The 14,411-nt window shown below is 44.3% G+C and overlaps 1 protein-coding gene across 6 annotated transcripts in view; it reads left to right on the forward strand.

The window, feature by feature from the left end:
• ATP8A1 (ATPase phospholipid transporting 8A1) overlaps positions 1-14,411 on the forward strand; it is a 223,531-nt gene that overhangs the window by 45,440 nt on the left and 163,680 nt on the right. For all 6 annotated transcript variants that reach the window (XM_055339524.1, XM_055339561.1, XM_055339517.1 and 3 more), the window contains one exon: positions 12,299-12,339. In XM_055339524.1, coding sequence (XP_055195499.1) covers positions 12,299-12,339 — 41 coding nt within the window. The remainder of the gene's footprint in view (positions 1-12,298; positions 12,340-14,411) is intronic.

Genomic DNA, 14,411 nt, shown 5'->3' on the forward strand with positions numbered 1-14,411 from the left:
AAGATTTACAAGCCAAAAAGAGGATGACCATCCAGATTAAAGTTGGAGAAAGAGTGGAATGGAATAGGAGGCTATAGAAGCCAGGAGACAGAGGACATCTAAGAATTGGATGGGAAGGAGACAGCCATAGGAATTGAAAGGGGAAAAAATCCAAATGCTATCGGTACTGGTATTTTGGACAATATGCAAAAATACATTTGCGTTTGTTGCCGTGTTGCTTAGAATACTCAATAACCACTTTTAAACCAAAAGTATGTTTTTCCAATACATAATGTGTCTGATAGCTATCTACAATTGCTATCTTCAGGGACTAGCAGTCATTTATCTTCAAGCCTTGGCCCAAGAAATCAATATTGTATGATTAAAGAGCAACAACCATCGCTATGATGATTTTAGGCTGCTCTACCTTGTACTGATGGGTTCTCCCATTTTCCAGGTGCTTACCTACTTCAAAAAATACTCACTTTTGTCTCCTATTTAGAGAAAATGTTCTTTCTTGGTTCATCAGGTTATCTGGGATTTAACAAGATTAACTCTATGACTAAAAATGAAGAACAGGCAAGAGAGAGGGAAAGCTTCAATAGTATATAAAACTCATGTCAAAAATAAAATACTGGAGCTTAATAGCTATCAAAACCATTTTAAATCAGTACAGAACTTGAGAATTCTATATCCAAGAAGTTCTTTTAGTTTGATAATTAACATTTATTTTCTGAGGGAATAGTATTTTTTTTCTTTGCCTCACTGAATGTTGGTTGTCTTTTGTTTTGCAGTTAATAGGAGATAACAGAAATGTTTGAGTAGGATACTGTTTGCTGTCAGATAACTTGAATTGCTTAATATGAAAGCCATCTGTTGTCATTAGACCAGAATGAAATTGAATTTGCTTCCCTGAATTGAGGAAAGAATGGGTGTAGGAGTGGAAAGGGGGGTATTTTTGACAGATAATTAATTTTTGACATAATTTTCATTTTATAAATGTTTACCAAGACCACGTAATATGTAAGAGGACACCTTTCTGTCAGATTCAAATATTAATCCTCTTTTCTTACAGAAATGAGTATTTTGTGTCTCCTTCTTTTTCATTGAAGCACCAGAGTGACTTTTTTCTGTCATTCCCTAGTGACTTCAAAAATATAAATTCAGGGCAGCCTGGGTGGCTCAGCAGTTTAGCGCTGCCTTCAGTCCAGGGCCTGATCCTGGAGTCCCAGGATCGAATCCCACGACAGGCTCCCTGCATGGAGCCTGCTTCTCCCTCTGCCTGTGTCTCTGCCCATCTCTCTCTCTTTCTCATGAATAAATCAAATCTTTAAAAAATATATATATAAATTCATAATTTCATTTACAAAACTGTTTTCAGCCATTGGACAATAGACTGTTCAATGCCTCATTTTCATGAACTAATGAATCCAATAAGGATTAAATCATGGATTTGGGCCCTAACTCCCAATTTCATAAACTTTACATCTTGAGCCTATCATCGATATGGCAACAAGCCGTCTCGTCCTGCGGATATAGGAGGTGCTTAGGTAGATGGTACAGTGGGCTGGCAAATGCAGAATTGTATATTGCTGTCTAAAGACCTAGTTGCTGAGGGAGAGCAGAGTAAACTGATGGTCAGAAGTCCAGAGAGTATGAGTTTTCTAGTATTGTGGTTCACTCCTCCCCATAAATTGGAATTCCTTCTCTTGGCTCCCATGTTTTTCTTGTATGATGGTTTGTGTGGACTTGGTAGGTGCGCCCTCTTACTCATCTTTGTGTTCCCCATTCCTCTTCGCCCAGGGGGTGGAATGGGTGAATGCACCACTCTCCATAGAGATCCTCGAGTACAGACAAAAGAGCAAGAAAAGACCAGAAATGAAAGGAGACTTCTTGAAAATTCATTATCTGGGGTATGAGCAAGAAAGGCAGTGTTTCCAAAACACTGTGTCCCGGACTGTTGCTAATAAAATACTGATATGATGGAAGCTCTTCTGTCTCTTTACCTTCTCTGTGAGGTCATCATATCATCCCTTGGCCTGCTGTGTCCACGGTACTGTGTCTGCCTATCACTTGCCTTCCCCGAAGCACCAGAACACTGCCAAATTCAGGATGCCCTGATTCTCTTTGCATCTGAACTTACCTTCATTTCCTCTGATTTCTTCCTCAAGATTTGAACTCGGGGTCTTTGATACACCTCTCTCCGTGTGTCTGCACACACACTGGGGGCAGTCTCTCAGTGCTTTCCCTCATTTGGGTGGTGTTGCGGGCATTTGTAAATTGTAGCTTCATTATTATATTTATAATATGTAAATGGAAGGCAGTCTCTGTATGATTTTATTATAGTGGCTGAACTAGTTCTCTCTCTTTTTTAAAAGATTTATTTATTTATTTATTATTGATAGATGTAGAGAGAGAAAGGGAGAGGTAGAGACACAGGCAGAGGGAGAAGCAGGCTCCATGCCGGGAGCCCGACGTGGGACTCGATCCCAGGACTCCAGGATCACGCCCTGGGCCAAAGGCAGGCGCCAAACGGATGAGCCCCCCAGGGATCCCCTAGTTCTCTTTTTAAATCGTAAACATATATTTCTTTACATGAGTGTGCTATTATGGCTCGCGTGCCAGTATTTCACGCGGAATGGTAGTTTCCCTTCAAATCACAATACGGGAGTCTGGGAAAAGATGGGGTTCATGTGAAGACTAAGAAAAATATTTAAGATCTTAAAAATTAAAATTAAAAATGCCCGCCTAATGGAATAGATTTAAAAAAAATCCCAGGTTTGAATATATTCCCTGAAGGGTGGCGTGTATACATTCCACCAGTGAAAATAGATGGGGGTTACCTGTGGCATGGAAGCCCGTCGTCACCTGATTTGATGCTGTAGTTGAAAAAGGGTCACCATCAATCACTAGATTGTTTCACACCTTGCTTTGCTGTGTAGCAAACACAAGATTAGAGCTTTTAATCCAGCTGGTTTTCTCTGTTTTAATCTAGAAAAGGACAACAGCAACTAGGTATGTGGCTAAAAATACCAGATCTCATCTTTAGCTGTATCTCCCTTCCCGGGAGTGACATCAGCCTTTTCGGGAATGGAGTTGAGTTGGTGGTAACCCATAGTCACTAAGGAGGCTGCGTCCCTGCAGGGCAGTGACCTCTTTCCCACTGGAAATCATTTCACCTCTAAAACCCTTTATGAGAAAGGGGTAGAGTCGCCTGGGGTGGAATACGTTTTCAAGATTTTAAGTCTGAAATGGCCTACTAACAGGCTGAGCCCATCTGGATGCGTTCATGCCCCGCAAAGGGACGTAGGACAGCGCCAGTTTCCTGCTTATTGAAAAAGCCAGTACACCGACTGCCTTCTTGTCTCCCTGGAGGTGTCTGCACGTCAGACCCACCCAGTAGGCCTGAACATATGCTCCGCCGCATGTGCATCGTCTTACCAAAGATAGTTCTTGGGAAGCATCGTTTCCGTGATCTCCAACGTCGGGCTTGGAAACTGAGCACACGAATGGCCTAGATAATGTTTTCAGACCCATGTTAAGATTGTTCATATTTTCAAATCATTGCCAAGATCTTAGGGTCGTGTGAATCAAACTAGCCAGGTATTTTCACCCGTAGCTCCGGGTGGAGAGCAGGTGTCTATTTGAGGGGAAATACAACCCCAGGTTATCTTTCGTTTGTCCCATGTATAAAAGCGGAAACCCTCTAAGGAGACTTGGGGCCACGGTTACGTCAGAGAGGGAAAACCAGCGAGTCAGAGTTGGAGCATCACCTGTCCCGTCCCATGCTCGCAGCCGAGAACTGAGCATCTCCCTTGCGCAGGACCCGGTGCAGAAAACGCAGAAAGAAACTTCCCCCAGGAAGTGGTGGTGGTGTGGCCGAGAGATGGGATGCTCACCAGTGCCGTGCTGCAGGATGGAACCAGCAGGGGCCAAACGAGAGAGCTGAGAATGCCGAAATGCGTTTCCAGGCCTCGTAGAGGACGAGGGCCTCGGGGACGGCGGCAGCCGGTGGTCCAGGAGGAGGTGGGAAGGTGTCAGCTGTGTTCTGGGAAGAGGAGATAGTCCGCTCTGGCTGGACCAGAGAATACCCGTCAGGGACACTGCAGGCAGGCCTAGCAAGGCGGGGAGGGGGGGCTTTTTTGGAGGTTTTGGAAACCAGAGTGGGGAAGTTGGAAAGAATCAGCGAAGAGTGTGGCTGGGTTCCCAGTTTGTGCTTTTGAAAGAGGAATTTGACAGCTGTATGGAGACGGGGAGGTGGGAAGAGCAGAGAGATTGACTTTCTGTTTTCTTTTACTTTTGGGGGGGGCGGGGGGGGAGATTGACTTTTGATTAACTAGGGAGCTGGGCTAGGGTGGTGAGGATGGGAAGGCAACTTAAAATGCACAGCACGTAGACCCAGCTGGACGTGGCAAAGGACGGAGAAGCTTGTCAAGCGCCAAGTGCTGCCCAGCTAGGCCGTGACACCCACCACGTCCAGCGTTGGAGGAGGCACCCTGCTTCAGGGTGCTCCGCTCCAAGCTGCAGAGCCGCAAGGCCAGGCCCGCTGCACGCCCGCCGGGATGGTCGGTGGCCGAGGCGGGGGAGGGAGACCTCTCTTTCAAGGAACTGTCTGATTAAGTGCAGGAAAGAGCAAACGAGGCACGACGGTGAGCAGGACTGAGGAGAACCAGGGGGAGGAAAGGGGATCGCTGACCCTTGTGCTCTGAGCTCGTCCTCTCACCCGTGCTTTTGTTTTTATGAGTCACCGGTTGGCACACAGCTTTCAGGATGCGCCCATGGAGCTCCTGTAGGCCTCCCCAGCATTTCCTTCTTTCCCTGTTTCTTAAAGATTTTATGCATTTATTTGAGAGAGAGCAAGAGAGAGCAGTAGAAGGGCTGGAGGCGGAGGGGGAAGAGAGGCAGCTTCCCGTTGAGCAGGCGGCCCTTTGCAGGGCTCACTCCCGAGACCCTGGGGTGGACCCCAGCAAAGGTAGACGCCTATGGCCTGAGCCCGCCCAGCACCTCAGCTCTCCATGAGGCTGACGCCCCTGGGGAGGCCGCTCCCGCTGCTTGTGTGCATTCTCTCTCTCTCTCTCTGTCAAATAAATAAATAAAATATTTAAAAAGAATGGGTCATCTCTACAACTTGTCCTGAAAGCATCTGTGACGTATTAAGTAGAAACCCAAGCGGCAGAGAACTAAATTTTCAGAGGAAAGAAAGCAAAAGTCCATATGTTCATGTTTGTCTAGAAAAAGGTTCGTGAGGATGCATCAGTGAGTATTCCTTATGTTGAGAACGTGGCATGAGGGGCGCCGGGGTGGCTTGGTCAGTTGAACATCTGACTTCAGCTCACGTCATGATCTCAGGGTCCTGGGATCGAGCCCCTCGTTGGGTTCTCCACTCAGTGGGGAGTCTGCTTCTCCCTTTCCCCTTGCTCATGCTCTCGCTGTCTTTCAAATAAATAAATAAAATCTTAAAAAAAAAGTGGTATGAGATGAGAGCATGTCCATTTTCCTGTTATATAGCTCTGTTCGGCTGTTTCCAAACATGCATCGATGTTGTATTTGATTAAAAAACAAACAAACAAACAAAAAAACATTGTCCACTGAATATGTATTTAGAGATTTCTTAGGGGTGTCTGAGTGGTTCAGTTAAGGGTCAGTGTCTTGATTTCAGCTCAGGTCAAGATCTCAGGGTCATGAGATTGAGCCCTGCCTCTGGCTCAGGGTTCATCGTGGAGTCTGCTTGAGCTTCTCTCTCTCCCTCTCCCCCTGCTCACACACACGTTCTCTAAATAAATAGTAAATAAATCTTTTTTTTTAAGATTTATTTATTTATTTATTTATGTATTTATTTATTTATGATAGAGGGGGGAGGTGGGCAGAGACACAGGAGGAGGGAGAAGCAGGCTCCATGCCGGGAGCCCGACTTGGGACTCGATCCTGGGACTCCAGCATCGCGCCCTGATCCAAAGGCAGGCGCCAAACTGCTGAGCCACCCAGGGATCCCTGTAAATAAATCTTTTAAAAAAATAACAAAAAATAAATGTTTCTTTGACAAGTAGATTTCTACAGGAAGCCACATTTCCCGCATTCTCTTCAATGATGAATTTTCAGGAAATGTGTGGGTGGGGACAGAGAGTCCCAGTAGTGGGAGGACAGGTGAATTGAGAGACAGGCAAGTAAGTGCAGAAAGACCGGTTAGGGGAAGGAGGTCAATAGGTTCGAATGTGCAGAAAGAAGCGATGGGAGCAAGGTTGAGGGAAAATGGAGACGGGAAGCAGATTTGGAGGATTGTTTTCCATGGTTCTGGGAAAATACCACAGGTCTCCACCCTCGTTAGTGGAGCAAAGACTCCCCGGCGAGGTCTGCTGAGTTTGGGAGGCCTGTCATGACATGTCATCCTCTACAGGGGACCCCGTGGCGTGGTTCAGGCTGTTTCTAGATGTAAACTAACAAACATTGGCCAAGTAGCAGCATCTCAAGGAGGGCTTGTTTCTTCTTCTTCTTTTTTTTTTTTTAAGATTGATTTATTTTAGAGAGCCTAAGTGAAGGGAGGGGCAAAGGGAGAGAGAGAATCCTCAGGCAGACGCCCCCGCTGAACACAGAGACCATGGTAGGGGGGTGCTCGATGCCAGGACCCCAAGATCATGACCTGAGCTAAGAACAGGAGTCCAGTGTTTAACCAACTGAACCCCAGGTGCCCCAGGGAGGGCACAGATCACAGATCTGGAAGGGGTGGCCTGGAGCAGACTTCCAAGGACACTCACGTTGGTGCATCTGATGGTTATATAAACATTTCCAACGGCCCCCACTGGGATCATTTTAGGAACTTACAAAAGTGAGAAGTCTATTTTAAGCAAATGTTTAAGTAGTTCATTGGCATCTTTCATGTAGCTGTTTTTTATTGAGTTATAATTCACATACACGAAATTCATTATTTTCAAGTATACATTTCAGTGTTTTTTTCTTGTATTTGCAAAGTTATATACCCATCACCCCCGATTCCAGAATATCTTCATCAAGCCGGAAAGAGACTCATCTGTGTAAGCCGTCAATCCCCACCAACATCCATTAGTCCACGTTCTGTATCTATGGATTTGTCTACTCTCACATTTAATACAAGTGGGATCACCCACTATGTGGCCTTTGTGTCTGGATTTGTTCATGGTGTAGCGCGTGTCAGCATTTCATCCCTCTTTATGACTGAATAATCTTTCATCATTTGGATGTACCCCATTTTATGTAACCATTCATTAATTGATGGATGCTTGGGTGGTTTCTACTTTTTGGCTACTATGAATAATGCTACGATAAACATTTGTGTACAAGTTCTCTTGGGAACATATGTTTTTAGTTCTCTTGGAGATACTCAGGTGGAATTTCTGGGTCCCGGTAGTTCTGTGCTTAGCTTTTTGAGGAATTTCCAATGTGTTTTTCTATAGGTAGTCTTTTAAACCTTGTGTGTGTGTTGTTTTTAACATGAGACCTACTGGGAGGCAGGATTATATCTTCAGTAGATCTATTTAACTCTTACCGTGGCTTCATATGATCCAAACACACCAGTGGATCCGGCTTTCCATCCAGCAAGTATTCACTGAGCACCTTTGTGTCATTGATGTAATACTGGGAATTGAGCAGTGAGCAGAATAGAGAATGTTCCCATTGTCACAGATCTTACGGTCCAGGCCTGGAGACGGCCCTCACATAAATCATTTCTCAACTGAATATGTAGTAAAACTGAAAGAAAAGTGCCAGAAACTTATGTAGACTTGAGGGTAGTGGGCATCAAGAAAGTCCCCAGAAAGCTGAAGATCTGGAATTTATATAGATACCATCTAGGTGAGGATTGGGGGGATAATGTTTGAATCATGGAAACGTGCCAAGGATTTGAGGCAGGAAAGAGCATGTTGCTTTCGCACAGAGGGCATGAGGAGAGGGCATAGAGAGGGCATAGGGAGGGGGCGTAGGGCATGGGGAGGGCATGGGAAGGGGCATGGAAGGGGACATAGGGCATGGGGAGGGGGCATAGAGAGGGCATAGGGAGGGGGTGTAGGGCATGGGGAGGGCATGGGAAGGGGCATGGAAGGGGACATAGGGCATGGGGAGGGGGCATAAAGAGGGCATGGGGAGGGGGCATAGAGAGGGCATAGGGAGGGGGCATAGGGCATGGGGAGGGCATGGGAAGGGGCGTGGAAGGGGACATGGGGCATGGGGAGGGGGCATAGAGAGGGCATGGGGAGGGGATATAGGGAGGGGGCATAGGGCATGGGGAGGGAATGGGAAGGGGCATGGAAGGGGACATAGGGCATGGGGAGGGGGCATAGAGAGGGCATGGGGAGGGGACATAGGGAGGGGGCATAGGGCATGGGGAGGTGGCATGGGAGGGGACATAGGGCATGGGGAGGGGGCATGGAAGGGGACATAGGGCATGGGGAGGGGGCATAGGGCATAGGGAGGGCATAGGGAGGGGACATAGAGAGGCATGGAGAGGGGGCATAGAGAGGGCATGGGGAGGGGGCATGGAAGGGGACATAGGGCATGGGGAGGTGGCATGGGAGGGGACATAGGACATGGGGAGGGGGCATGGAAGGGGACATAGGGCATGGGGAGGGGGCATAGGGCATAGGGAGGGCATAGGGAGGGGACATAGAGAGGCATGGAGAGGGGGCATAGAGAGGGCATAGGGAGGGGGCATAGAGTAGGCATAGGGAGGGCATGGGGAGGGGGCATGGGGAGTAGTCAGGCACTGCTAATCAAAGGCCTTCTAGACATTCGAACTTATTTTATGAGCCAGGAGGAGCCAGTTGAAGAGTTTTGAGCAAGGGGTGACCTAATCTCATATATGTGTATATTTATATATGGGTAAGGATATATGGATTCATGCACAATAATCCATAGTTGTGCGTATAAGTAAGATCACTATATATAATCACTGTAGCTGTGCTGTAGAAACTAAATTTGAAAGAGATCAAGAGGGAATGTGGGAAACTAGTGTTCGGGCCAGCTGGAACATGATGGTGGTTTGAGGTAGGGGTGCTGGTGTTGGTGATGGTGGAGGACATATTATTTGGTGGAATTTGAAATGCTTAGGGCATAAAATCTACAGGACATTTTTAGCTCTAAGAATTATTCCTGATTTTTAAAGAGTAGTTTTTGGATACGAGCAGAAGAGTTTTAAAAATGAGAGGAACGGTGAGGCACAGGAGTGTAATAAAATCACCCCAAATCATAACAGGGCTTGGTTAACGAGAAGAATTTAAGTGTCTTAGGAAGTATTGCTACAAAAACAACAAGGAGAAAACCCCACCCAAATGAATAAATGAGTTTAACAAAATTTTAAGATGGCAAGGCCATTGTAGGAAAGTTTAATTCAGTTTCTGTATACTACCAGGGACCAGTGGAGAATGGAGTAAAAACAGCATTTACAATATAAGAAAAAGGTATCAACTATCAGTGAATAAATCTAATGAAAGACCCATGCACTGTAAACTACAAAAACATATCAGATAGAAATGAATGAAGATGCAAATAAATGTAGAGATATGACTTGTCCATGAATTAAAAGGCTTATCCCAGATCAAAATCCCAGGAATCCCCAAGTCCCCCAAAATTAATGATTTGATTCTAAAATGTATATGGAAATGCAAAGAGCTTAGAATAGCCAAACAGTATTTAAAAAGAATAAAATAGAGGACTTACCTAATTTCAAAACTTACGCAAAGATTACAGTAATCAAGATGGTGCATATTGATGCGAAGATACGCAAATTGATCAAAGACATGAATACAGAGTCTAGAAGTGTCTGTACTGTAGCACCGTGTTAGTTTAATTGGGAAAAAAAGGTTGCTTTTTTTTTTTAATTTTCCCTTTAAGGAGAGATACATGTATTTTTTCCCCTCACATCTTTATTTAAAGTCCAGTTAGTTAACATACGTGTAATATCAGTTTCAGGTGTAGAATCTAGTGACTCCTCACTTACCCTGGACCGAGCGGCAGGTGCGTACAGTGCGCACATGGTGACAGGTGGACATGTGCCTCTGGACGTGGGGGGATGCGCTGTGAGGAGCGACGGGAACCCTTATGGGGTTTCCTGGCTTGTTAGAGGTGGCGGATTCGCTTTCACGGGACGGTCGCTTGCAGCGACGCTCTGGCCACGTCGGTGAGCCACGGAAGACCTTGCGGGCGAGAGCGCTGGCCCTGGCGACAGGTGGCAAGTGGCCGCCTGTTCCGCTCCCCAGGGGAGCCCAAGCCTTTGTTTTCATGCCAGATCTTGGCTGTACAAAGGTTGGACACTGATTTAAAAAAAAAAAAAAAAAAAAACCCTAAGTATCGCTGGGGCACCCGGGGGCTCAGCAGTGCATCTCCTGTCTCGGCCCAGGCCATGACCCTGGGTCCCGGGATCAAGTCCTGCGGGGAGCCTGCGTCTCCCTCTGCCTGTGTCTCTGCCTCTCTCTGGGTCACTCATGAATAAATAAATAAAATCTTAGAACACAACAACCCGAAGCATCGCAGTCGGGGGAGGAAGGATTAACCTGAGACCGCATCGGAAGAAAGCTGGCGGCAGTGAAGGGCTCCGGCTCTTGCTGAGCCGCACTGTCCTGGCTCCAGGTCCTGCACGGTGTAGCCCGACTCGGGCGTCGGCGCTGCGACGTTGACCGGGCACCTGCCGCTGCCCCCCGAGCCTGCTCTGCAGGAGCCCCGGGCAAGCCGGCCGCCGGCGGGGCGCTCGCCTTCACTCTCAGCGAGGCCCACTTTGAGGAAGACGCTGCTCAGCAGATGACCCAGCCCTGGGCTGCTTCCTCTTTCCGCACGTCCCGGCCCTCTCCTGCTCCCGGAGCAACAACAAGGGCAGGTGTACTCCTGGGGTCAGATTGGTGAACCCCGCAGGCCTTAGGGTTCGGGTAGGAGACGACGGATGGCTTCCAGACACCTGCAGCTGCGATCCTCAACCTGTAAAGATCGGAGCTTGAACTAGTGCAGCTCTAGATGCTGTACTGGAAATACTTTCCTGTTAGTGCTTCAGCTTGGAATTATTATTTTTTTAACCTAATGAAGCTGATTCCCTGAAGCGCACCGCAGGATGTTCATTAGTGCACTTTGCTCATTTGGTTGACAAGCATCGCAGTGTCTTCTGCGGTGGGAGGTTTTATGGAGAGATGAATAAGGCACAGCACTGTGCTCAGGGAATTTGGAAACACAAAGAAGATTGCATTCATGTTAAAATAATGTATGCTGTGATACCGCAAGGCCAGTTGGTGCAAAATTAATGTTAGATTTGCTATTTAGTATTTTGGAGATTATTATTATGATGATGATTTACTTGAGGGTTCAGGCTTCACGTTTTCTGATATCAAAAAAAAAAAACGAATCTGATGTTTTACACCTATAAATTAGTCATCCTGCAAAGATTTACTGAGTCGCTGCTTGGTGCCAGGGACCGTGCTGTTTCCAGGGAATATTGTGTTAAACGGAGCAAATACTAGCTTTGCCCTCATGAAATTTGCTGTCAGGACAATTTGTCAACCAACATCGACTTACTCCTTTTCTTAAGTACTAAGTGCTGTGCTTTCTACCTCATGTTATTGCTTATATTGGTTTTTCTTTTTTCTTTTTTTCTTTTTTTTATCTTTTAGTATCTAGTGGTGTATTCAGTATTATGCCCCAGACAACTGGTAGGGAAGGAAAAAAGGTGTACCGAGCAACTCTTCAGCTGTGACACAGAAATACAGCACCAGTCAAAGACCCCTCTAGAATAATTTAATAATAGGTTCTTTCATTTCTTCTTGGTAAACCAAATATGGAAACTTCTGCATTTTGTACTGTTCTGAAACTAAAGGTTGCAGATTCTTTATCTGTGTATGAGTTCAATTCTTACCAGCCAATTTGAAATCTATTTCTCCTGTGATTGTAGGAGAATCTTTTTCTTTTCTTTTTTTCTTTTTTTTTTTTTTTTTTTTAACATTGCTACTATTAGGGCTTCTGAGATGTTTTTTGAACTTGTCACTCCCTTTCACATCATTTTTATGGCTTTCTCCTCCTCCAGCCATGGCCTGTAATTCTTCTGTGTAGTGAAGAAAGCCTTTGTAGCGCCAATGAGATGACCCTCTGCTAGTAATGTAATAATTTATTGTGGGATCCAAAATGTGCATTGGTCATCTCTAATTCTTTGTATAATTTCATACATCTTTGCTGTCATAATTAATTTTTAGACCTGTAAAAATTGCTGCTACTCAGTGTTTTTGAGGCTATCCATTTAAAATGATTGTTTCTTCAGAAGCAGGCTTTTGGTAAGTAGTAAAAATGTTGTTTAAAATGTCACCTTTTTTCTTTCCAGTTTTGAGAAATGGTGCTTGGGAAATTGTGCACTGGGAAAAGGTATGCATTGATTTTTCTTTTGTTCCAGAAGGGCATAGATATGCACTCTAGTAGATGTAATTTTTGTATATAATATAAACAAATGTCAAGAATTCTAATATGAAAGCTATTTAGTAATTAATGTTGTAAACATACATGGAGACTTCAGTTATTCACTTCCATTTAATAGTTCTGCATTATACCAGAAAGACTTGAAAAGTAGTATTTAGAACTCTTTGTTTTTTCATAGTATATTTTGAGTACTGTTTTCATAGATTTCATTTAACCATGGACTGTTTTCTGTTGAAACTTTTTACTTTAATCATCTACTGTCCAAGTAAAAATAAAAATTCGGAATTCTGATATTTCTTTTGCAAATTGGATTTCAAATTCATATATTATGACTACACTGCTAATTCCTTAAAAAAAAAAGCCTACTAACTAAACATCATTTTCTAATGAGCTGGAAGTCAGTTTCGTAATATCAAGAGGTTAATAGGCTCACAGGACACGTAACGTGACACTCAGTGAGCCGAGTCATAATTTAACAAGTGTTATCTAAGTGCTTTTCAGACCTCAGTTTCAAAAGGTAAGCAGTTGGTACCAGTTCTCCCTCAGTCCTGGAAGACTGTGACCTCTGGTCATTCACACCTGAATATTTGTGACTTGGTGAGACTTTGGGAGACAAGGCCACTCTACCCAAGGGGTTTTGTTTTCGGAGATTGCCAGGAACAGCGGAGGTGTGGCGCAGTCAGCGTACCTCCCTCCAGGATTTCCTCGCAGGTTAAAGGCCATGCCCCTAATTCAGCCCTGAGATGTCCATAGTTACCTTGGGTCCCTGCAGGCGTAGGATTCCCTCTCGGGTAATTGCATTTTTGTTGATTTTAAATCAGTGGCCGAAACAAGAGATTGACATCTCCTTTTCTAGATGTTTGGAAACTCACTACTCTCTCTCTCTCTCTGGTCTTGGACATAAAAGTAACAAAGAGGAAAATACCTCGAGCGTGCTCTCTTTATTTCCGTGACAGTCACCTCTCAGAGAAGCAAGCTAAAAAATGAGAATGCTCAAAGAACTGTTCCAAAAGAAATTTCTTCACTTACTGGATTTGTCAGGGTGATTAGCACAAACACATATCCTAATAAACTGATAATAGCGATTTCTTACCATCTTACCCAGAGTGCTTGTTCAAAAAATAAGCAGTCATAAAGTCAGGAGATAAGGATCCACAACTTCACTCTGAAGGTAACCTGTTAGAGTGGCTTATTTTCCTAATGTCATATACATATTTTATGAGTGGCTTACTGTAACTTTATTTCATTATTTCAAGATTGAGGGGATTACTGTAACTTTTCCAATTTTTCACAGACAAAAAGTTACCAGCTCGTGATTACTCCTAATGCTGGCGGGTTTCGTTGTCTAGGAGATGAGGCCGCACCTTACCTGCGCATCCCACTTTGAGAGACTTTGGGGATAAAAATGAAAGTGTTGACAAAAGTCACCCGGCCAAAAAGAGCTGATGTTACTTAATAATGTGAATTAGATACTTAGAATTAATACTAGATGCTAGAATTAATAATTAGATACTAAACTTAATAAAAATTGGTTCAATGATGAATTTAAGATAAATATTCAAAAATTAACAGCATTCTTTTATCAAATTAGAAAAATACAGTGAAAGGTCTCATTCCTTGTGGCATGTGAGATACTTATAAATGAATTTAAAATATGTATATGACCTTCGTAAAGAAAACATCAAAACTTTAGGTGTTCAAAATTCACAAAAAATGGCAAATATGTCATATTCCTAGAAACTAAAAATACCAGTTGTTCCAAAGTATTGATATAATCCCAGGAAAATTATTATTTTTTCCTCAAAGTTGACTAAATTTTTCATCCTAATTTCAAAAATAAACAGTTGAGAAGATAGAATATTTTGGTAAACAGTTGAGAAAATAGAATATTTTGGGAAAATGGACGGTGTGCAAGGATGCATAAAATGGAGAGCAAAAGTCATTAAAATTGGTGTGGATCTGTTGCAAAAGTAGGCATCGACAGAGAGAGTAAAAATAGAAAGGAAGAAAAGGGGCTAGGG

Source organism: Nyctereutes procyonoides, unplaced genomic scaffold (assembly GCF_905146905.1).
Source record: "Nyctereutes procyonoides isolate TBG_1078 unplaced genomic scaffold, NYPRO_anot_genome, whole genome shotgun sequence".
Taxonomy (NCBI): domain Eukaryota; kingdom Metazoa; phylum Chordata; class Mammalia; order Carnivora; family Canidae; genus Nyctereutes; species Nyctereutes procyonoides.